The sequence below is a fragment of the Canis lupus genome, chromosome 3, assembly GCF_003254725.2.
Source record: "Canis lupus dingo isolate Sandy chromosome 3, ASM325472v2, whole genome shotgun sequence".
NCBI classification, from domain to species: domain Eukaryota; kingdom Metazoa; phylum Chordata; class Mammalia; order Carnivora; family Canidae; genus Canis; species Canis lupus.
In genome coordinates this window covers 58587371-58611589 of record NC_064245.1, presented here as the reverse complement: position 1 = coordinate 58611589, position 24219 = coordinate 58587371, and the positions used below count along the sequence as shown (strand labels likewise).

Here is a 24219-nt window from a genome sequence, read left to right as displayed (position 1 = left end):
GAAGCAGGACAGATGTAGAAACTTAGCAATACATGCTTTTAGAAAAAAAAATAACAGGAAACTTGAGATTGTGCTTGGTTGAATGTCTCTGTTTTGCTCCCAGGCAGGTTATACATCAGGTTGAAGCTCCATATTGCCACAAACTCTGAACTTGTCTACTGTGAAAGCCCTCCCTGTGCCCACGATGGACTCACCACTGTTTTGAGGGCTCTATCAAGAGGGCCCTTGTGATTAGGAACTCTGCTGCCTAAACCTATGGAGGGGGGACGATGGTCTATCTCCAGTCTGACATTCTAGAATGTTCTGCCTCAGTGTAAAATCTGTTCTGTAACGCATGCATTCCTTGAGTCACGACCAGGTCAGACACTCAACTGGAGGAATAGGACAGAGTCTTGGCCTTGGTGTCAGACAGACCTTAGAGGGGCAAGTGGCAGCACTTAGTGGACACATGGCCTTGAGGAGGGTGGTCAGTTCACCCCCGAGTCTCCACTTTCTCATCTGTAAAATGGGGAGAATCACAGTGCCCACTGCCAACGAGCTGTGTAGATGGAACAAGATGTGGAGTGAGAAGCACTCAGCTCAGCACCCAGCACATAGTAGGTGCTCAGTAAACATGAGCCGGCCTGGTTGTTGTTGTTTTTACTCACTGGACTGAGGAGGGGACGAAGCTTGGCCACAGCCACGTGGCAAGGTATTGTTCACTTAAATTACAGAGCTTCCTCTAACCCTGGCATCGGATCCACCAGCACTTCTGGACACGGGTCTGCCAGTGGCGTCAGGCCCTCTGAGGATTTGGTCAGGGGTGCGTACTCCCCTGCCATCCTGGAGCTCAGGCCCCCTTGTCTGGCTTCTCTTGCAGAGTAAAAATGCACCTCACAGCCAGGGCGAGTATGACGTCTACAGCACCTTCCAGAGCCACGAGCCGGAGTTTGACTATCTCAAGAGTCTGGAGATAGAGGAAAAAATCAACAAGATCAAGTGGCTTCCGCAGCAGAATGCCGCCCACTCCCTGCTGTCCACCAACGGTGAGGGGCCTGTGCGGGGGCGCTATCACCGCTGGCTGTCAAATGTTCTTTTCCAGCTCACTTATATCATGAGCATATTTCTAGGTCCTGAGAGCTCAAAAATAATATTTTGAGCAGCAAGAAGATTCCACTCAGTGACCATCCTGGGGCTTCCTCAGTCTTGGCCCACAGGGGGACATGAGGCTCGTTTGCACTGCTGCAGGTGGCTGCTCCGGGAACATCTCTGTGATTACTGTTCTTTGGGGGGTGGAAGGAGCTTTGTATTCCTGATGAAGGAGGCAAACATAACTGCTCTGGAATCCTGGAGCAGCCCCGGGTGGGGTTGTCACTCAGCTGTGTGGGCTGGGCTACGGGACAGGCGTGGGTTTAGGAGCCTGGCTGGCCACTTGACCATTCTGCCCCAGAGAGAGCGCATACACCCCCAGACCTCAGGTACTCCCCTGGCCAGACTCCTGCTATGCTGTCGCCCACCCAGCATGGCTCCCGAGGCCAGAGGCTCTGCTTCCCCCTGCTCCCCGTCCTGCATCTCTTGCCCCTGTCATCAGTGGTGAGACATCACCACCATCCTGGACAGGCTTGGACTCCATCCCTGCCTGGTGGCCTTGGTGCACTGGCTTTGCTTCCCTGAGCCTTGGTTCCCTCCTCACCTGTGTGGCAATGTGGACACAGCTCCCTGGGCTGTGATGAGGGGTCATGGGACACACTGAGCCAGCACCTGAGACCAGCCAGCCCTGCTGTGAGTCACGTGTATAAGTGTGTCAACCTCACAATGTGATGCCACCTGCCTTCCCTGACAGAGCATCTGAAGGCATCCTTCAAACTGCTCGGACTCAACCCTACCAGCCCACCCTTGTGCCTGAAGGCTGCTCTCTCTGTCCCTCACCTGGCCAACCCCTTCCTCGTCCCTTAGACCTCTACTGGAATTCCCTTCCCCCCTGAGCCTTCATGGACTTCTCAGCTGAGCCTACTCTCCCTCCTGCAGGCAATCCTGGCCCCTTCAGGCCCCTCCTAACCCTAGGCCTGACCCCTGGGCTCCTGCTGTTCTCATCCTTCACCATGGCAGGTGCAGGATCTGAGATCCTCAGGGCGCTTAGCATGGGGCCATGCTCAGCCATTGGGGAACCTTCCCTGCATGGCAGCAGGGGCACTGAATACTCTCCCCCCGCCACCAAGGATAAGAGCCCCTCATGTGGTTCACATCCTGGCCCTGCCACTTTCACATCATGGAGGCATTGGGAGGATGAAATGACACGAGGCCATCATGGGTTAGAACAGGGTCAGTGCTTCCTGAGCCACACAAATGTGCAGCTTTTACTTGAACCATGGAAGTGGGACGTGTTGTTCTCTTCCTGCCCCTCTGGGGAGAGGGTCAGCTTCAGGGGCTCCCTATACCCTCACTCCCCCTCAAAGCTTCTTTACTCCAGGTTTAAATCCCATCTTTCTTAATGGCATATCCTACGTATATATCAAGGGTTTAATCAATACCAGTTGTCTCCGTCTTCCTTCTGAGCATGGCTGTGTTTGTTTTGGCTGCAGTAGCAGTCAGGGTTCTCTGAAGAAACAGGACCCAGGACAGATACGATGAGCATATGTGTGTGTGTAGGTGTGTAGGTAGGGATGTACATGTTGATAGAGATATATGGGAAGAGGCTTATTTTAAATTGTCTCACATGATTGTGGGGGCTGGCAAATCCAAAATTTGCAGGGCTGGTTGGAAGGCTGAAGATCCAGGGAAGAGCTGATGTTGCAGCTTGAGTCTGAAGGCCATCTGCTGGCAGCACTCCCTCTTTGTGGGGGAAGGTTAGTCTTTTGTCTTTAAGGCCTTCAACTGATTAGATGAGGCCCACCTGCAGTATAGAGAGCAGTCTGCTTCACTCTATAGATTTTTTCCTTTTGTGTGTGTGTGTGTGTGTGTGTGTGTGCGTGTGTGGTTTAACAAAGGTTTATTTTTCATTCCCATAAAGTCCATCTCAGGGCTGTGGGACTCTCCAGAACAACTGCTCTCCATATGGGGGCTCAGCATTCCAAACTATGTTGAGTTTCCATCCCCTGTTTCTATATGGGCTTCCACAACTGAGGCAGGAAAGCACTAGAGTCTTGCAACAACAAATTAAGGCTTCATTCAGCCCGCACCCTAGGGATGTAAGTGTTAATGCCACCTGAAAAAAAAAAAAAAACACAAAAAACCTTCACAGCAACACCCGTCTGTGTTTAACCAAATATCTGGGTGGCTTGGCTTCTCTGCACTGACACATAGATGAACCATCACAGCCACTAGGTTACTCTTCTGCTGTTCATGGCTGGAGGCCAGAGAAGGGAGGTCACTGGGAAGCTGCCCCCTGCAGGGTCTGGAGGTAGCTCAGAAATCGCCAATGGGTTACCCTCTCTTTGTCTGCTGCTGCAGGACTTTAAAAAGTAGGAAGCCACATCTGTCTATTCTTTCTGGAAGAGGGTTTAGTTAGGGTGTGCTAGCTGCCCTCACAGGCACCTTCCTTTTGGACCTAGCAGTTCCACCTTTGGGATCGGTTGTGAGGAACCAGAGAATGCAGCCATGTTCATGCATGGGTACACAGAAGGAGAAAGACCCCGCATGTCCAAGAGCACGCTAACAGCCCAGTAATTCCTGGCTCAGCATGCCCCTGTCTCGTGGACTGTTCTCTGGGCTTGGGTTAATTCTTCATCTTGTCTCATTTGCTCTGTTTTTAAAGACAAAACTATCAAATTATGGAAGATTACCGAACGAGATAAAAGGCCCGAGGGCTATAACCTAAAAGATGAAGAAGGAAAGCTTAAGGACCTGTCCACGGTGACGTCATTGCAGGTAAGATGTGGCACACAGATGATTCCGGCAAGTGGGAAGCAGTGTGTGCTGCTTTTATGAAACAGTAAGACTATAGGACTTGAAGGGCCTTTGAGATTTGAGCCAGAGCCAGCTTCAGGGCCTGGCAGGGCTACTTATGTGTAAGGTGGCCACAGGCTTTTATCTGCTCCAAGCCTTGGTCTCCTTGTGAGCATAGCAGGGACAGTCATCTTCCTCCCGGGCTGATGTGTGTCTATAAAGCATTCTTCAGCTGCAAGTGCAGGTGCAGAGCAAGTACTAGAACCCCTCGCTGCACCAAGAGGGAAACCGAGTCCCAAAGAGAAGCAGCCGGTCCCCCCACAGCCACTCAGTTGTATGAGTGGTGGAGCCAGGACGAAGAATCTATGGGCCAGACTTTGTGGATTCAAAGCCCTTTTGTTGAGGGCCCGAGAGAGGCTTGGAACCCGTGATTCTTGTGGCCTCTACAGAGGCTCAGCCAGAAGGTTGGCTATTGTTTTAAAAGAGGCTAGGAGGGTTGAGCTACAGGGCCATGCTGAAGCACACTCTCATCCACACATGATTAAAAGGCAAAAGAACTCCTCTTTTTTCCAGGGGAGGGGCTATGAGACGTGGCAGAAAGAGTTCTGGAGTCCCAGGATCTGCGTTCCAATCCTGCCTCGGCCACCTCCTGGTGGTGTGCCCTTGGGCAAGGCTCTTGGCCTCCATAAGCCTCCGACTCCCCATCTGGAGTGAGATAAACACTCCTTGTGGCGAGCCTGTGTCTTCCAAGCCCTTTGCCTATAGTAGTAACTCAATCCTCCCTGAAGTCTTAGAAAAGGGGCACATGATTATCAACCCCATTTTACAGATGAAATGAGAGCTGGGATCCAAACCCAGGAAGTCCGGCTCCAGGGTTGGCATCTCAGGCTCCCCTGTGAAGTGGGAACGAGGTTCCAGCTTCACAGGAAGGCCATGGGGGTGCTCCGTGGTGTCCTGCTGGAAGACTCCATGAAAGTTCACCCCCATCCTTCTCCAGCAGGGCAGAAGTAGACTGAGGCCACCTTGTCTATGTCTGGCTTGCAGATCGGAGCCTGGAACACAGTGGGTGCCCCCCTCACGTCTGTTGGAGGTCATGCCGGGGCACAGCTTATTTGGATGCATTCATTCATCGCACACTTACTGAGTGCCCACTTTGAGCCCAGCCCTGGGAGACCTCTCAGGGAAACAGAGCGGTTGGGGGCGAGATTGGGTCCGAGTCTTAGTGTCCCTGCTCCTGGGACAGTCCTGGCTCCGAGGAGGCAGCCCAAGTCCCATGAATGAGCATCATGGGTACTGTTCTCTTCAGCTCCCATTTCCATGTTCTAGCCAGTTTGAAAAGGTGGGGTCACATCCCAGGAACTGCCTGTCCTCCTGGGAGAGGAGGACCAACTCACAGCTATGAGTGTGCACCACTCTGGGGCTGCGGGGGGACAGTGGCGAGGCCTAGCGCAGGGGTGTTAGCTCCTGCCCTGGGCTCCCCGACTGCTCCCAGAGCCACCCAAGGCTTGTAAGGCGCGTAGGCAGGGCCCTGCCCTAGGCCTAGGTTTCCTCACCAGCCAAATGGGGATGAGGACTCACTTTCCCCAAAACAGCTTAGCGTACGCGCTCACTACATGGCCAGCCTATTGTCGTAAATACGAAACGGTAATCAGTGTTGTTCTTGAGATGGAGAAATAAATGTTTAAACATATCCGCCTCTAAATGACTGGCAAATTGTGCAAATAAATTCTGAGAAAGCTAGAACACAGAAAGGAGGCCAATTAGCTTCCACGCTGAGTAATGGGAGTGACGTGCCCCACCCCCGCCCCACCCCCAGCCCCCAGGAAGTTTATGAGGCTTTCATCTAGTGGGAAGGATGCAATTATCACCTCTTGATGGGCCTGGCATTTGCGGCAGCGCTGGTGGCCCACGGGAATCCATTTATTTCCCTCCCAGCGTCAGAGACTTTGCTCTGTGTCTCACTTACGCCTCAAGGCGGCCCTTGACCTTCCCGCTGAGGCTGGAGGAGGAGGAAGGGAGAGAGAATGGGGGCACCTGGGCCTTTCCTGCTCTCGCCTTTTCCTTGTCTCCTCCTGTGTCCCGAAGCCACCCAGCCACGTGCAGCTCTTCCCCAATCCCTGCCGAGCTCACTAGAGGCTTGGGCTGTTACTCACTGACAAGTGGCTCTGCGCTAGACCTCTTCTAGATCCCTGGATTTCAGAGGTGGGCCAGGGTAGGCTGAGTCCTTGACCCCAAAGTGTCCCCAGCCCCCCAAGGAAACAGACATGGGGTCACCCAACCTTGGTGGTCAGTACTGGGCAGATGGACACACAAGGGAGGCCTTTCTCCACCTTGTTGATTTGGCGAACTCCTATTCATCCTTTAAAACCCTATTAGCCTTCTCCTCTGTAAAGCCGTTTCTAGGCAAGTCAGATAAGAAACCTCATCCTGCTTCTTTGCATTCTAGCTTTTTGTATCTCACAGTGTTCTGTCATTAATGTTTAGGTTCCTGCTTCTCACCTTAATTAGACCAGGGCTTCTAGAAGTGTTGGGGGAGGGGAGGTGTTTTATTCACAAGACACTCAAACCTTCATGGCGAATTTATTTTCACTCTTCCTCTCCTCTGTTCTTTTAATGGCTTTGAAATATGGTTTGGGGATGGCAGTGACTGACTGGAGCCCTGGGTGTAGGTCAGGGCTGCCGGGAGGAAGTGATGTTGCCAGAAGGAGGGAAGGCAGACTGAGATCCAAGCCTTTGCTAGGCCAGTTATGCTCTGACCTTCTCCAGGAACAGGTGTGACTTGAGAGAGTCCAGGGGCCTGGGGGGTGGGGGGAGCGGGGGAGGCAGTGGCTGTGCCTTGAGGCAAGGGAAGGGAAGATTAGGAGCTGACTTAGAAGCCCTCACACAGCCACATGGGTTCCAGCCTGGGCCCTGCCCCTATCACTTCCTGAGGAGGAGATCGGGCACTACTTCTGGCTGCAACCTAGCCCTATATGGGTCTCCATTCTCAGGGCACTGGACCTGCAGGAACTCGTGGGGTCCTCACAGAAGCCCTTGAGCAGGTGCCAGCGTACCCCTCCTCACAGCTAAGGAAACTGAGGCCCAGGGATGCCTGGGTGGCTCAACAGTTGAGCATCTGCCTTCAGCTCAGGGCGTGATCCCAGGGTCCTGGGATCGAGTCCTGCATCAGGCTCCCTGTATGGAGCCTGCTTCTCCCTCTGCCTGTGTCTGACTCTCTCTGTGTCTCTCATGAATAAATAAATAAAATCTTTTTTAAAAAAAGAAAGAAATTAAAAAACTAAGGCCCAGAGTAGTGAGGTCCCCAGTGAGGGTAACCCTAGTGGGCAGCAGGGCAGTAGGGTTTCAAGTATCCGCCTTTCCAACAGGATGCTCTGAGGGGTGGTCGTCCCTGGCTCTGCATTTCCTGGCTCTGTGACTTCGACATGTCAGGTCATCTTGGCATGCAGTCTTCCCACCCAGGATGGGATGGCCATGCCCGTCCCCATTTCCTGAGCAGAGTCTGGGCCAAGCCTGGGAGAGATTGATGCAGCCATGTCCATCTGTCTGCCTATCTCCAGACCTTCAAAGACCTCGCAGTTTCCTGGGATGGGGTGTTGTGCCCGACGCACAGTGCAACATATGCTATGAGCCTTGATACAGATGTGTGCAGTGTGGTGGGGGTGAGCAGGCCTGGGGCCCCACTCTCAGGGCAGGCTGTAATCTGAGGGGCTGTTGCTTCTAGGCCCTGCCGGAGGAGTCCGTTAACTAAGTGTTCACAGGGTGAACATTCCAGGCAGAGAATGTGGAAGAAAGCAAAAGCATAGTACCCAGTGCTGTCCAGGGACTTGTCACACCAACCCTCCAGGGTGGACTTTGTATGAGTTAGGCAAACAGCAGCTGTAAAAAAAAAAAACCCCGGCATCGCAGGGCGGAACACATAGAAATGTATTCCTCACTCACAGAAAGGTCCAGGATCGGTGTTCCTGGTTGACCCCTGACTCTCCTGCAGGGATGCAGGGTCCTTCCATCCCATGGGCCTTCATTCCTAATGCTTGGGTCCTCACCTTCCAGCAGTGGAAGGGGAAAGCAGGTAGAGAAGGCACACCTTGCCTCTTAACAGTCCAGCTCACCAGTGCCCTGTGTCACTGTGCTCACATCTATTGGTCAGAACTAGTCACATGGCCAGCTGGGAAATGTAGTTCTTGCCGGGGGAACCACCTCCTTGTGACAAGGGAACAAAAATGGTGGATAATTGGCTGGTGCTGCCACGATATTTTCTCATTCCATTTTACAGGTGAGGAAATTGGGGGCAGTGGGGTTCAGCCGCTTATTCAGAGTCATGCAGCAGGCTCAGCGCCAATCCCAGGAGGCCAGGCTTTCATGCAGGGCTGGCGGGTGATGGACATTGGCCACATGGCACTGCTTCTTTCTAGCATGTGCAGAATGGATGCCCACTGGCACATTCCCAGTGTCCAGTTTTGATCATGTAGCCCTGGCATGCCGTTTCCTGCCCTAGGCACCTACCCCCCCTGCACTCCCCCTCCTATCACCTCATCATCCTCCAGACTGCCCCCTCCTCTCTGCAGGTACCTGTGCTGAAGCCCATGGATTTGATGGTGGAGGTGAGCCCACGGAGAGTCTTCGCTAATGGCCACACCTACCACATCAACTCCATCTCCGTCAATAGTGACTGTGAGACGTACATGTCAGCGGATGACCTGCGCATCAACCTGTGGCACCTGGCCATCACTGACAGGAGCTTCAGTATCCTTTCCAGTGGTGGCCACCCACCATCTCCCAGGGCAGGGTGCTTCTGGGTGGGGCTGGTTGGCTCGGTTGTAAGCGAGCCGACTTGGGGGCTTCTGTTTCTGTTCAGCTTCTTCAGTGAGCGAGGCCCAAATTTGGAATCCTGATGAGCTGATTTATGAAACTTTAAAGCCATGGCTGCCAAGGCTTGTATTCAGCCTGTTGCCTTCTCCAAGTGGCTGTGTTCTCTGTCATGGGACCTCATCAGGGACGACAAAGGAGATAGAGTCCTGGGGTCAGACTTCCTGGAAGAGGGGTGAGCCACGGGAGAGTCAGCCAGAGGCTCCTATGGACCCTCCTCCCTGTTGCTCAAGGCAGGGGCTTCAGTGTTTGATGAGCAGCCTTGGGGTCCGCCCCCCGCCCAGGGCTTAGAGTGACAGACAGTAAAGGTGTCAGAAGCCCCGTTATATGGGGTCAAAGGAGGGCTCAGCCTGGTGGTCCCCCATGTCTAGGCAAGCTAGGGGCAATAGGCTGGACTCCAGGTCCCGCTGACTGGTGAAGAACTTGGTACGCAAGTATGGGCCTGGGAGGGGCCGCAGGGGACAGAGCAGCCAGGTTGCTACTGTGTCACTCTGTGCAGACCAATAATAATAAACCTACACAGTGCAGCTCTGTGCCTGACATCGACATGTTCATATTAACTCATATCACCCTCACGACAACCCAGGAGGCAGGTGCTATCATGACCTCCTGTACAAATGAGGAAACCGAGTCCCAGGGAGCCAAGTTGACCTGCTCAAAGCTTACATCTAGCAAGTGTCTAGCCCAGGCTCCCTGGCCCCAACTCCCCATTTCTAACCTTTATGTTCAACTGCCCTTTGTGAAGTCTGCCCCCCAAGATGTGCAATGGAATGGGGTAGGAGGCCCCACCTGAGAGCTCTCATGCCAGCTGATGGTCCCCCAAGTGCCCCCTCTGTGCTTGGTGCCAGGGAGCTCCTGCTGCAGAAGCTCCCAACACAGGGTGTCGGACCTGCTACTGCAGCTGCCTTACCTGTCAGGAGGGGGTTGTGTCCCTCAGAGCAGAAGCCAGGATGGACTGGGAGGGAGTGTGGGAGTAGGAGGCAGCAGTCTGGAGGGTTTGAAGGAGAGAGAGGGGGTAGCAAATAGCTTCTGAGGCCCAAGAGCCAGGGACTGGCTGGAGGCCACTAGGCAGAGAGACCTGGGGCTCAGAGGAGCAGAGAAGCGAGCAAGCACATGCTGTTCCCTGAGCCCAGCAGGAGGATGTGAGGCTTTGCGGTCAGTGTGAGCCTCTGTGGGAGTCTCGCTCTGCTCCCTCCAGCTCGCGGACCTTGGTGAGTAATGGATCCCTGTGAGCCTCACTCACCCCTTTCCACTAGGACTGTGTCGTGCACACTCAGTGCGCCCCTCCTGGGTGTACCTAGCACAGAGCTAGTGCTCTGCATGTCTCCTTCCTGCCCCGAAGGTATGGTGCCCTCTGAGCCGGGAGGGTGGAAGTGGATTGAGGTGGTCACAAAAGTTCAAGGAGGGGCTGAAGCTGCAGCCACTTAGAAGAAATGGAAGCTCAGATTTGGTGTGGTGGAGAAGGCTGGGCTAGGCATCTGCCTGGCCCTCCATTCAGGCTGGAAGCCCAGTGGGCCCTACCCCTGTCCCGGTGCTTAGAGCTTCAGTTGATCAGGACTCTTGGTTGCAAGGCTTAGAACACCTCATCCCTCCTGGTTCAAGCAAAACACAGGCCTCTACTGACTTAGGGACCGTGAGAAGGCTTCAGGCACAGGTGAATTCAAGGGCTAAAACAATGTCATTAGATGGTTCTCTCTGCTTCTTGCCTCTACTCTCTGCTCTGGCTCATCTCAGGTGCCACATGGTGGCAAATTAGGGCCAGTGACACGTGCCTTGTCCTCCCAGAATAAAGCCCAAGAGAAAAGAGACCAGTTTTCTGTGAACTGTCCCCCCAGGCACCCCATGGCTCTGATTAGGCCTCAGGGGCCCCTCTGAACCTGTGACTGTGGGTGAGGGATGCAATGCTCTGACTGGCCAGGTCTGAGCCAAGGGAGCTGGAGAGGGTCAGTGTGTAGCGGGGGGTCCCCTCAGAAGAAGCAGGCACTCCCTCAGCAGTTGGGAGCTCCCATGGTGGGATGCACAGGCAGATGTCTGCTGCCAACTTTGAGGTGTTGACCAGCCTCCTAGCAGAATAAAATGAGTCATGTGGGAGCCCCGGATCTGCAAACGGGGTGGGCGTGGGGGCATGGGACTTGTGTCATGGCAGCTGGCTGTCCTCAGCTCTTCCTCCCAGCACTCTCCAGTGCACAGACCAGTTTGCCATTCGTTATCTCGCAAGGCCTTCATGTTGGCATGAAAGCTGGAAGCAGTGGTGCATTATCACCCCATTCTGCAGATGCAGAAATAGAGGTTTTGGGAGACAGAACTGGCTGACAAAGCAGAGCTGAGTGGGACTCGCGCTCGGGCCTCTGCAGCCTGGCCCCAGGCTGTTGGCCCAGCCCTTAGGCTGCCGGCTGCAGCCCCCATCGCAGGCTATGCTGGGGACGCAGCCCCTGCCCAATTGACGCTGCTGGGCTGCTGTAAGGACTCAGGAACACTGCAAATGCCCTTTACAAACTGTAAAGCCTTGCAGCTGTGTAAGGGTTACTGTTCCCTTTCATTCAGCCATTAATTCCTGGTATGTCTTCTGACTTGGGCCCATGCTGAGCCCCGGGGACACAGGGACAATGAAAGAAACTTGGCCCTGCCAGTGGGGGCCTCCAGGTGGTATCAGGGACATCACCCTTGCTGTGAGCAGGGCAGCACCGGCACGAGCTGCAGTGGGCATGTCATAGCGGGGCATGGTGGGTAAGGATGGTAGGAGAGCTGTGCATGTGTGTCCTGGGTGGACTGGATTCCAGCAGGCAAGCCCAGAGGCCAGGAGCCCAGCAAGGAGATCCAAGGAGAGGTGGCGATGGGTAGGCAGGGGCTTGGCCATGGGCAGGCTGCAGTGGCATAGTGGGGCAGTGGGCTGTCTCATAACTGTCTTTAGGACCAAGGTGGCCACAGGACATTGGAACAAGCTAGGCCTGAATAAGAAAAGAGGGTTGATCCACTGCAGGTTGTGCCCTGTCCATATGCTGGAGAGCATGCCATTCACCGCTGTATTTATTGAGCACCTTCTGTGTACCGGGCTCTGTGCCTGACTTTGAATTAGATAGATAAAGAGCCCTGCCCTCCTGGAGCCAGCAGACAATAAACCATTAATATAGTAAACAAATAACATACCCAGCATGCAAGCAGCTGACAAGTGCAGTGAGGCCACGGAGCGCAGTGGTGTGCATTTTTCCCAGCCCTGTTTATCTCTGTGGCTGCAGGTGTGGGTTAGGTGGAGTATGAGCCAGGATGGGGGGTTTTGCCAAGTAAATAAGCAGACAGGAAGCTGACAGTGCCTGAATCTAGGAGGAGGAGATGGCTAGTGACGAGAGAGGAACATCAGTCATTGGAGGGGGGAGGACCTCCTGGGAACCCAGAGTCTTCTCTGCTGTCCTGCCTCCTAACTCCGTGTTAAAACATGTGTGCTGCGTCTTCATTTTGTGCGAGTGAGTTGGTAGTTGATCACAATGTAAAGACAACCTGGCCCTTGAGGTGGAGGAGTGTGGGTACTGCAGAACACTGATGGTTGCCAAGCTGGGCTCCAGGCAGCTCCTGCCCGTGGAAGGGGAGTACCCAGTAGGCTGATGGAAGGGGCGGAGAGGAGTCCCCAGGGGTGCGTGGTGGTTGTGGAAACCTCCCCTGCTGAGACCAATTCATCAGGGAACTATGTTGCATGGTTCCCTGCTCCTTGGAGAGCAGGCCCAGGGAGCTCCCCAGGGCCTGCTGCTGCTTGGCCACCAGAGTGACAAGAGTCACCCCTCCCACCCCAGCACAGAGACCAGCACCTGCCCTGCAGAGGCCAGCCTCCTGACAGGGAAGGCCTCAGGACCATGGGCTGTGGCCGTGATGATGGTCCTGTGCAGCTGAGTAACTAAACAAGGCGTTTCATTTCCAAAATGGGAGGAGGCCGGCAAGGCCTGCCAAGCTGGAGAGTGGCTCTGCATTGGGAGACCCTTTTTGTGCAAGCCCGTGGTTGGGGGGGGGGGCGTCTGGGCCTGGGGCTTCCCCTCCCTTTGACTCATGCCTTCTGGTGTCTTGATTTGCCATAATGCTGCTGTTCCATCTCCAAGCCACCAGAAGTTCTCTGCAGCAGCACCACCTCCTCATGTCGAAATAGCAACGATTTCCACCTAGGCTGGAGAATTGATCTCCAGCAAAGGTTTTAAGAGAAAGGAAAATCTTTGTAATAAAGAAGAAAAGGTGGGCGTTGTTTTGACCAATGAGAATAGATAGTAAGAAAGCTTAGAGGACCTTTCTGCTGCTAATTTGAGAATTGGCTGCTCTGAGAGGAGAGGCAGGGGAGCCTGGTGCTCACGGAGCCTCTCTGTGTGCCGGGCACACACATGGTGCAGCGCCTCCTTCCTCCCCCTCACCCGCTAGATGGGAAGAGGTGCCAAGCCCTTTCTTTTCTCCCCCTAGTTGGCTCTGGAATCATGCCTTCGTCTCCATCCCTGCCAGAGGCCCTGCTGGAGCCAGACCATTCCTGCCTGGCCCGTTGCCTGAATCCCACACGTCTCAGCAGAACTCTGGTCTGACCTTGTGGGGCCCTGGCTTAAAGCTCTTGGTGACTCTTGTGCATCAGGCTTCCTCACACCTGGGGGCTGTTGGGTTTCTCTTCATGTTTTGGGGGGTTGAGAGGTGGGGGCGCTCTGCCTTCTGCTCTTCCTTCCCTGGATCGCTCTTTCTCCTTCTCATAGCCTGGCTGGCTCCCATTTGCCCATAAGTGTCACTCACAGCCCCCTTCACCCAGTCATCTCGACTCTGTCCACTCTGTTTGCCTCCTAGGCTGTCAGAGCCCCTCACTCCCTGGTCACACTGGACTTTCCTCATCTCTTAGTATGATGCCTGCCCCGTTTTCTGGTGAAAACCTTGAGATTTGGTGCACCCAGTCTGAGCCCTCTCTGTATCCCCATACATAATGCAGGGCCCAGCACATAGTAGGTGCTTAGGAGTAGCTACACATGGTGACTTTGGATGGAGGGATTCCAGTCCCCATGTAGTCTTAGGATGTAGACACCTCCTTATAAATCTGGGTTCCGGGGGACCCAGAGACCCTAGCCCCTAAAGAGCAGTAATCTGGGGTCTAGTGGACCTGTGCTTAGATTCATTGTGTAACCTCCGGGGCCACCAATTTCCCCCAGTGTAAAATGGGCCTATTACCTTGTCCTAAGGATATTTGTAAGGAATAAAGAAATCATGCACGTTAGAGACCTGGCAGTAATCAGGGCCCAGCAGGTGGCCCGTGTTTTCCTCCTTAAACAGCAGCTCCCCAGATCTTTGAGGCTGGCTCTCATAAAACCCCTGCGTCGTCTCTGATTGTTGAAGCCCCCTTTCTTCCCTGGCGCTGTGTCCACATCTGTTTAAACAACCTCTCACGTCCTTTAACCAACATTTGAGACAGTTAGGCGGCTCTGAGTGATTTTTCTGGAGCTCGATGCCTCTTAAAGGTAACAGATTGCACAGAGGGTCTCAGCTGATGGGCCTCTGCTTTATTTTTAGCACTTGGAGAATTGCGAAGATGGTTCAATTGATTTTTCTCCCCCCCTGAGCGATTTCTCATGGTGGAAGCTGGCATTGCACCAAGCCTCGGTCTGGAGCAAGTTTCTAATTGCCATTTTAGAGAGCAGGTCCTGAAGCTAGGCGGGATGTTGCGGCAGTAGGGGCAGAGGCTCCAAACCCCAGTCTGCACATGGCCACCTGCAGGCTAGGCATGTTCCCCTTGCAGGAAACAAAGGAAGGGACTGGCTGAGGCCCCTCCATGTGCCAGGCTCTGTGATGGCCAAAAATCCTGGAGCCTGGCGTCCAGCCTGCCTCCATTGCTCACTCACAGGTGACCCTGCTGGTCACTTAGCCTTCCCCAGCCTTGCTTTCCTCGTCAGTTCAGTGCAGGTGTGTCTCCTGTGCTGGGGGCTAGAGGGTGGAGTAGCCAATGAGCGCAGGGCCTGATGAGCTATAGACACAACCCACACGGGCCCTGACCCACTGTCAGGCACCCTACAGGCTGCCTTTTTCCATTCTCCTGTAGTACCACTCTACAGAGAAGGAACAAGAACATCTGCTCAGAAATGCCCCGAATCTGAATCCCCCAAATTGGTTTCCACCAGAAAGCCTGTGGTTAAGCTGTTTGCCTGCACACAGCTGCTTTCCGGGCTCAACAAGGCCGGGCTTCCAATGGGGCCCAAGTGCCGGTGCAGCTGTCCTTGGTGCTGACTCTGCTGGCAGCTGGTGTTGTGGGTCCCCCTCCCGACCACCTCACACACCCCGTCACCCCTTCGTGAGCACTTACTCGGTGCCAAACAGAGCTCTAAGCACGTTGCACATACTAATTCTCTTTAATCCTCCTGACAACACAGTGGAGTAGGCATTATTAACATCCCTCTTTTGTAGACGAGGAAACTAAGCCACAGGAAGAGCAAGTAATTATCCAGAGTTACCCAGCTGGGAAGTGCCAGGGCCTAGGATTCAGACTCAGGCCCTCTGGGTGCAGAACCCACACGCTTCACTGTCATGCTGCACTGCCTCTCAGTGGTGAGAGCGGCAAGCCCCGCAGCAGCCACTGTTATTTCACCTCCAGTCTGCAGGCAGGAGCGCCTCAAGCCCTTACATCAGCTTGTCATGGGGTCCTGTCATTCTCTCTGTTTTGTGGGTGGCATGGAGATGAGCCCTGAGAAGCTCTGAGAAGCTCGTCCAGCCCCATTGGGCAGTGATATTTCCTGGCTCTACTTTTAGATCCTAAGGGAGAGCAGGTGCTTTTTGCCCCACTTCAGGCCAGAGTGGGGATTGTTTGGTGACAGAGGTGACAGGTGACACAGGCGGCCAGGTGCACGGGGAGGGGGGGAGGAGTGGGGGGGGGTGGCTGCTGTGTCCTCTAGTGGTGGGAATGCATGACTCTCCTGTGCTTCTCATCCCTCCTGACAGGCCTCTGTGGCATTTCTGTGACATGCTCCAGATTAACCACCCACCCCAGCCCCCACTCCAGAGCCTCCTCTCCCACCCTCTCCCCATCGGGTTCCAGCTGGCTGGATAACTCCTACTCTTGTAAGTCCTCAGCTTAATACCCCTGCCTCCCTGACTCTCCAGACCAGCTCAGGGCCTCCCCAAAAATCCCATCCCATGTACCCTGTGTGTTTCTCCCGGATGATCATCGTGGGCCTCTTGGCTTCACTGCTGGGCCGGAAGGCCTGGTTATGGGGAGGTCAGGATGGGCTCTGGTTTGCCCTTTCTCAGTGACCATGAGAAGATAGCCACCTGGTTGTGCGTCCTGCTCCGTCCTGTCTGGGGTTTCTCTCCCAGATCTTAGGAGCCAAAGCATACAATTCAGCATAAACCCTCAAGTCCTGGTTTTTTTTTTTTTTTTTCAGGCGGGGGGAATACACTGTTCCTTTGGCAATCCGCTTAATTTCCTGTTTTTCCAGAGGAAGAGAAAGACTCTGCTTCTGATTTAATGAACTTTAATTCTTGCTAAAAGTACTAACTGTGTTCTAGGGACTTAAAAAAAATAAATGTCTAAGTCATTTTATTTATTTTCATTGTGAGGGCCTTTGACTTATGTCATCTCATTAAATCCTCATCATAGGCCTGCAAACAGATTTTATCAGTCCATTCTATAGATGAGAAAAGCAAAGTGCAGGGAGGTTGAGAAGTTTTCTGGAGGTCTCACAGCTATTTGTGATGGGGCTAGACACTCAAGCCTCGGTCTTTGTGACTCAGAACTGAGTACTCTCTTCTCTGGCTCAGTATTTGGGAATCGCATAAGCTGGCTGTGCTAGAGATGGGTAGACTGGCTCACTGCATGGAGAAGACCCACAAGGGCTTCCATGGGCTTGTGTGGTGAGCAGTTACACGGGATCGCCCCTCTTCATGGCCCCACATAGTCCCAGCAATCTGACTCTTCTCTCTGAGCAGGACTGCATCCTCCCCGAGCAGGATGGTACCATCATAGTTAGTAAGGCTCTGAGCAGAGAAGGGAAAGAGGCTGTCATGGGCTGAGTTGCATCCCACCAAAATATATATGTTGAGATCCTAACCCTGGGACCTCAAATGTGATGGTATTTGGTCTTTAAAGAGGTGATTAAGGTGAAACAAATATCAGGATGGGTCCTAATCCACCTTACAAGAGGAGGAGGTTAGGACCCATAATGGGGAAGATCATGTCAGGACACGGGGAGAAGACAGCCATCTACACACTCAGGAGAGAAGCCTCAAAGACATCAACCTTCTGACACCCTGATCTTGAATTTCCAGCCTCCAGGACTAGGAGAGAATAACTTTTTGTTTAAACCGCCCATCTATGGCATTTGTTGTGGCAACCCCTAGCAAATTCATACAGAGGCAAAGGTTGCCAGGAACCTCTTTACAGGATCCGATAGGGTTTGGCCAGAGTACTTCTAGCTCATCTTTGTAACCAGGTCATCTTTTGGAGAAAATCTGCTGAAAAAAAAGGCAGCTTTGCCGGCTGTGCCTCAACAGGACTATCTCCGTGTGCTGGAGGCCTTCCGGGGTACTTGCACCCAGTGTCTCTGGAGAGCCTGTGGGAAGGCTTCTCTGGCGTGGTCCTTGGCGGAGCTGCCTCCATTCTCATGTGGTGGCTGCTCGGTCACCATGGTAACCGCCTCCCCCATCCTGAGAGCGTGTTCCAGCCGAGACATCTAGATAAACCACGCTTTGCTCAGTTCAATCAATGGAGCCCAAGGCTGCATCCTTCTCATCATTGAACTCTCCCCACCACGCTATTAGTACCCTTCTTGCAGGGTCACAAGCCAGTCCAGGGTGCCCCAGAAGCATTGCCTGGGGGTTTGTATATATTGTGTGGAGATGCTCTCACTCCAGAACAGAGGGAGTACAGGGAGGAGCAGTGGCTGGGAGTTAGGAAGCCAGAACTCTATCCTTGCTCTGCTGGGCTCTGCATGTGGTCCCTGGCACGTCACTTGCCAGCCCTGTGGAGCACCCATGGACGTGGAGCGTAGGTAGTCCTTCCCACAGGGATGCGAGGTGCCTGGCCCATAGATGCGGGGTCCAGGGCTGCCCTCCACAGCTCTCTGAAGGTTTGACTGTGTCTTCAACCTCAGTTAGTTGCTGCATCTTTATAGCATCATCTGTTGTGGTGCTGCCTCTAGAGCCTGTTGTGATGTTAGTTAATATTTGTGTACCTCTTTGATGTTTCTGGGATGGTTTCCATACCCACTTCTCACTTGAACTCCTTCCCAAACAAACCAATGATATTTATTCATTTCGTGTGCCTAACTTGTTTCATGGCCAGGGGAAATTTGGCCAAGGATGAGAGATGGCCCTGTGTACCTGTGCCCACCCCCTGTTCGAGTAGGGGAGATGAGGCTCAGAGGGAAACCTCAGAAGAATGGGACCACTGGAGGTCCTGTGACCTTCTCCCCGACATTTCAGGGGCTCTCCGGGTGGGGCCTCATGGGCTTGCAGCCCAGGGATTGAGGGCTGACATCGGTGCTCCATGCCGATGTGACCTTGGCTGGCTTCAGGCCATCAGGCCATGCCTTTGGCAGCAGGAGATGAAGGAGTTTCTATAAAAATCTCTGCAAACCTGATGACTCTGCAGAAGGCCCGCCTGGAGTACATTCCAGTGTCCTTGACAGCAAGAGCCACAGACTTTGCTCCAGGATGGGATGAATGCCTGTTTCTGAGCTTTGCGGACTCCCCCAGGGAAGGCCTGGAGCTCACAGGGTACAGGGGGCACCGGAGGATGGCCTCATGCTGGTGGCAGGGGGTGGGGTCAGGCCAGGGGGGCTGCTTTATACCCTGGTCCTGTGTGGGATCAAGGAGGGAGACTGCTGTGACAAAAGCAAGATTGCAGTCCTTCTTCTAGGCCTGGGGCCATCCAAGTACAGCCCTAGGGCCCGAACCCCCCTCTTGGTATTTTATGTTCATTCAGCTGCTCCCATTCACCTACATGTTGTCTGTGCCTGTTTTGCAATAGAGCACCAGAGTTGGTGAGTGGAGATGAGAGCTTAGAGCCTGCTAAGCCTAAAATGTTTATTCTCTAGCCTTTTATAGACCTCTACCTGCCCTGGATCTAGAGCACCCGTTCACACTGAAGGTAAAGGGATTTATTGAAGGTAAAGGGATTTATTGAGCCAGAGACCTCCCCTGAGGCTAGTGCTCCAGGGAGCAGCACGCCTCTCCGCCCACTCAGGCTGTCAGGGGCTGGGGTTTGCACTTCCCACCCCTGCTCTGCTTTGCCCCTGTCATAGCGGGTATATTGCTAGCTCTAGAATCCAGCTTAGCCAGTCCTGGGCTGGGATCCTCTGCCAAGTCCCAAGGAGTGGCTTTTCCTTGCTGAGCCTCCACGTCCCCATCCACAGGATGGGGTGCATGTTACTTGCAGGTGGAGAGGTTGGAACAAGACACAGATGTGAAGCAGGGTGATCGTGGCCATCCCACAGGGCATATCAGGTGCATATAGGTGCCAGGTGCTGGGCTGGAGTTAGGTGTATAAATGGCAACACAATTTTGCCCGCACTCAGATGAGTGAAGCAGACAGGACAGATAGTATTTGCAGCCTGAAAAGCTCAGTGCTAGCAGGTCTATGAGCAGAGTGCAGTGGGGACCTAAGGAAGGCACTGTGGGGAATCCGACCTTCCCAAGAACCTTGCAGAAACCCGATGAGTAGCGCTCTTGAGCACTCATGTGGCTGCAGCAAGGCTTCCTGTGTGCTGCAGGGTGATGGCTTTTTAAATGGCCCTTGTCAGTGACAGCCCCCTGCTAAAGGGCCCCCACCCTGCTCCCCTGGCTTGGCGTCTCCCTGAGCCCAGGTTCATCTCCACTTTAAGGGCTTCTTACCCTTGAGATGGGTGTGACTCTTCCTGCGCTGCCCCGGCCTGGCCCGGGTCACAGGGACCCATGAGGACAGGCTGATTGGCTCACTGACCTCAGCAGCTATCCTAAGAAGCCCCTGCTGTATGCTGGGTGCTGCAGCAGTGACCCTGACAGACTGGGAAGGTGGGCAGTCAACCAGCGAGCACTGGGCTACTAGTACGATGGCCACGCCACTGCTGCCCAGCTCCCAGAAGCAGCCTGGTGTCTGAGTTTCCCGTGGATGCCAGAACAAATGTCTGCAAACTGTGTGGCTTTACAACAGAAATTTCCTCCAGTTCTGCAGGCCAGAAGTTTGCAGTCCAGATGCTGGCAGGGCTGTGCTCCCTCTGGAGGCTACCCAGGAGGCTCTGTCTTGCCTCTCCCAGCTCTTGGTGGCCTCAGGCCTTCCTGGCAGCCACCTGACTCCAGCCTGCCTCTGTGGTCACATGGCCTCTGTGGGGGTCTCTTAGAAGGCACCTGTCACTGGTTTAGGGCCCACTCCAGAAATCCAGGATGGCCTCCTCTTAAAGATGCTTCAGTATATTCTACAAAGATTCTTTTTCTCAATGAGGCCACATTCACAGTTTCTGGGATTAGGATATGGATAGGTATTAAGGGGCTACCATTTAACCTACCGTTCTGGAAAAAATCCCTCGTGCTCAGTCAGGAGCTGTGGCGCCAGGGGAGTTGTCATCACCATCATCCTCCTCCCTACACAACCTCCTCCTCTCTCCACCTCCCTAGTCTGCAAACTTAGTTGTCAAGGTGTGACTGGAGGTTAAACAGAAGCCCATCAGACAGGTAGAGCGCAATTAGATTGAAAACAGAACATGAGGGATCCCTGGGTGGCACAGCGGTTTGGCGCCTGCCTTTGGCCCAGGGCGCGATCCTGGAGACCTGGGATCGAATCCCACGTCGGGCTCCCGGTGCACGTAGCCTGCTTCTCCCTCTGCCTGTGTCTCTGCCTCTCTCTCTCTCTCTGTGTGTGACTATCATAAATAAATAAAAATTAAAAAAAAGAAGAAAAAGAAAACAGAACATGAATAATTCACGTAGCTTTGCTGGGGTGGGGAGCAGGGGGGTGCTTATAGATGAGTCTAACTATGCTCAGTCTCCAGGGAGTCCAGTCTGCCATGAACCTCATCAAGCACCATGTATGAGTGGGTTCTATGCCACTGACCATGAAATGGGGGAGAGGCCACCTGGGGGTCAATGCTTCAAATGAAAAGGTTCTCCAGGATCATGCCCAACCCCTCATTTTGCAAATGGGAGAAACAGGCTTTAGGAACAGAAATGACATTTGCGCGTGGCACTGAGCAGTCCAGAGAGCATGAAGACCACACACTTAGCCCAAGGCCTCCAGCTTCTGACCCAGCACAGGTCCCGCCAAAGCCAAAGCCGCCACATATGGTCACAGTTGGACCAAATGTCCCATGGCCCACGTGCACAAGGCTACTCAGTGTGAGTCCAGGAGGAGGGTCTGCAGTATCTATATAATGTAATTATCATGCCGTGGAGTCTTCATCCACACCTACCTCCCTTGTCAGGAGTCTGTCTTCCAGCCCGGCTCTGTGATGTGATGAAGGGAACTCGACAGGAACGGCCCTACTCAATACCCACCTGCACCTGCAGGGAGCTGGGGAGCAGGTGCAGGGCAGGTCCTGTGGTGAGCGGAGCCCGAGGTCTTGGAGAGGCTGCCCTGGAGTCAGGTCTGGTGCCCGTGCGCTGAAGGATGCTGTGCTGTCCCGGGAGATGTGGGCACGGCTCTGGGCCCTGCCCTGGGATTCAGAGGTGTGAGACTGCCTGCTGAGCCTCAGGAGCCCTTGCTCTACAGGGGCCCTGGCCTGTTGGCCATGACTGTGGTTTTGTCTTCCTCCACTGGGATCACATAGAAATATTTCCCATTCATCTCTCCAGCACCCACTGGAGCCAGAGTCCTTTGTTTGAAACAGCAAGAGATTTCCTGAGTGTTGCTTGAGCGCTAAGAACTCTGGGTCCTGGGCTGTCAGCGGGACCCTGGCAGGGGACGCTGTGTCTCCTGAGCCCACACACAGGACCCTCCATCCATGTGCATCATCCTTAGCCAGCTCTGTGTCACCTGGTTCTGGCCTGTTTGATGCAGAAGGCTGCAGACATAATTGACTACCTTGTACTTCTAAAAGCCGTCATGCCTCGTACATATTTGTAATAAATGTTGTCATGAGGCTGCCAGGATTGGTTAAGCATCATGGGGTCACAGGAGGCATGCACTCTGGAATTGAGCAAAAAGGCTTGGCCATGGGCCCCTCATGAGTCTCAGAGTGGCAGGTGGGGCCCTGGAGAGGAGGCTTCTGAGCCCCCACACTGTGCTCCCTCTATGGGCACCAGTGTGCAAAGTGTCCCGGTCTTCCTATCTTTGTGAAAAGATTTTCATGAACACCAGCCTCCGTTCCCACGAGCCAGACACTAAGTAAATGTGGGTGGCCGGTGACTGAGCACATGGCCTATGACTCACAATGAACAACGGTCGTAAACAGAACAGTTGTCGTTGTCGTCGGGTACGTAAAAGTTTTGGTCTTTGTGGAAGCAGCGCCATTGGAGTTCAGACGTCACCCCTCTGATCCTTCTCCATTGAGGTGTGTTCTAGAACATCCTGTGGGATGTGAAGGCGGGCCTGTGAAGAGGCTTTGGACACCAAGTGGGTCGAGAGGGTAGGTTATGTGCAGAAGAAACAGACGATTGGAAAATCTCAGAGGCTTGAAACAGCCCAGGGGTATTTCATAGAGCAGGCCACCCAAGGTGAGGGTCTCAGAGCAGAGGGGAACATGTCACTGCACACCACGTGCTGGCTCTCACCACTACAGCCTGGGAGTGACACATGGTACCTGTCACTTCCACCTTCCATTCATCAGGAAGAGCAATAAGGGAGTGGCTGCCCTGAGTCCCACGGGGGCCCGTGGACAAATCCCCCTGCCCCCGAAGGGAAGCTGCAGTGGTTGGCAGGGCGTTTCCACCTTATCCCACTGCATCCTGCTCCCGGGGAAGTCATAGCCCTATGACACAGCGTAAACACATGTCGACTGCAAGCCAGCCTGCGTCCCCTGAGGCCTGGGCGCTTCTGTGTCCCCCAGGCTTCACTGGACCTTTGTGGCCTGCGTTCTGCAAAGAGAATTCAGTCCCTCTGGTGCAGAGCATCAAACAGGTGCTGTGCTAATGTGCATGACATTTCGTAAATGGCCGCACATTTTCCCTGGACACCACTTTAAGTTGGGGGAGAAAAAAAAATAAGTTGGGGGAGAAACTGAAGCTGTTCCCAAGCAGGTGTCTGCAGGCGCTTAGCCCCCGGAGGATGGGGAGGGAATTGGCACAGAAGTGTTGGCTTTTTCTCTCCTACTGTTCTGTCTCATTTTTCATGATTTAATCTCTGCTTCTTATCATACCAGAAAACCGCAGTTTCCTGGGAAACCAGCCCAGGTTCCTTCTTCCTCCTCTCTCTATTTTTATGTGATTCTAATTTTCTGGTTACATAGTGAGGTGCTTCCAGCAGCAGTATTTGAGTGTGAGTGCACAGACCCTCCTTGCTGCCTCTGGTCACTTAGATCCATCTTTTATGATGTTTTATAAACTCTCATGTTCACAAAAGTCAGAAAATGCCTCTTAATGAGGCTGCGGTGGGAGGGGGAGGGAGGGCTGATGGCCGGTGAGTCTGACTTTCAATCAGAATTTTCCGCATGATAAAAAATACTTATGTCCCTACTCACTGAGCTCTGTAATGTGCCAAGCAGTGAGCGAGGGGCTTTGCCTCTTCTGATTTTCACAGCAAGACTGTGTTAGAACTGTTGGCCTATTTTATAGGTGAGGAACCAGAGGCATGAAGAGCCCCTCGACTGCACAGGCAAAAGGTGGCAGAGCTGGGATTTGAACCTTGGACTCCTGGGCCCACACGCACATTCATAGGGAGGAGAGGGCAAAAGCCCCACACAGGGCTGGGGAGACCAGAGACGAGGATGTTGCTGTCAGAGAGGAAAGTGACTTTAGGGCCCAGTGACTAGTCAGATCTGAAGCTGGAGAGGAAGAGGGGCGATGCCAGGCTCTGAAGGCTACACCAGGGGGTTCCGGTTCACTGCTGTAGGCAACAAGCAATGGATGGGGCCCAGACTTACTACTCACTGCTGAGCCATCCTGGACAAGTTGCTTACCCTCTCTGGGCTCTAGAGCATCTGTCAGGGATACTTTCTTTGCAGGCGACAAAATACTTGATCCTAAACAGAAAGTGGATTTATTGGCTTCCACGCTTAATCACCCAAGGGCCATGGCTTCTGATGAATCCTGATTCAGGATTCAAATGGTCTTGCCAGGTCTTTCCCCCCAGTCTATCTTTGGGGCTATCTACCCCACCCGTGGACTCCAGGTCTCCCTTGTCACAGCAGCAAGTATGCACCCCTCCTCTGCACACCACCCAGCCCAGCAGAGGACAGAGCTGCTCCCAGCATTCCCCACGTCTCAAGCCTGGAGCCCCTCTGTTGGCACCTCCGAGGCCACGTGCTCATCACTCATGGTGATTGCGAGTGGAGGGGAAGGCACAGATGAGAGCGGAGAACCCAGACAGGCAGAGAACTTTTTCTGCCAGGGAGAATCTCGATGCTGTGGACAGAAGGGGAGTGGGTTCCG

General features: G+C 53.7%; 1 protein-coding gene across 5 annotated transcripts in view; it reads left to right on the top strand.

The window, feature by feature from the left end:
• PPP2R2C (protein phosphatase 2 regulatory subunit Bgamma) overlaps positions 1-24219 on the top strand; it is a 947578-nt gene that overhangs the window by 896941 nt on the left and 26418 nt on the right. For 4 of the 5 annotated variants that reach the window (XM_025437477.3, XM_035714265.2, XM_049108025.1 and 1 more), the window contains exons 3-5: positions 860-1025; positions 3734-3846; positions 8430-8607. In XM_025437477.3, coding sequence (XP_025293262.1) covers positions 860-1025; positions 3734-3846; positions 8430-8607 — 457 coding nt within the window. Of the gene's footprint in view, positions 1-859; positions 1026-3733; positions 3847-8424; positions 8608-24219 lie in introns of all 5 variants that reach the window. The other variant, XM_049108026.1, reaches the window with a different exon arrangement.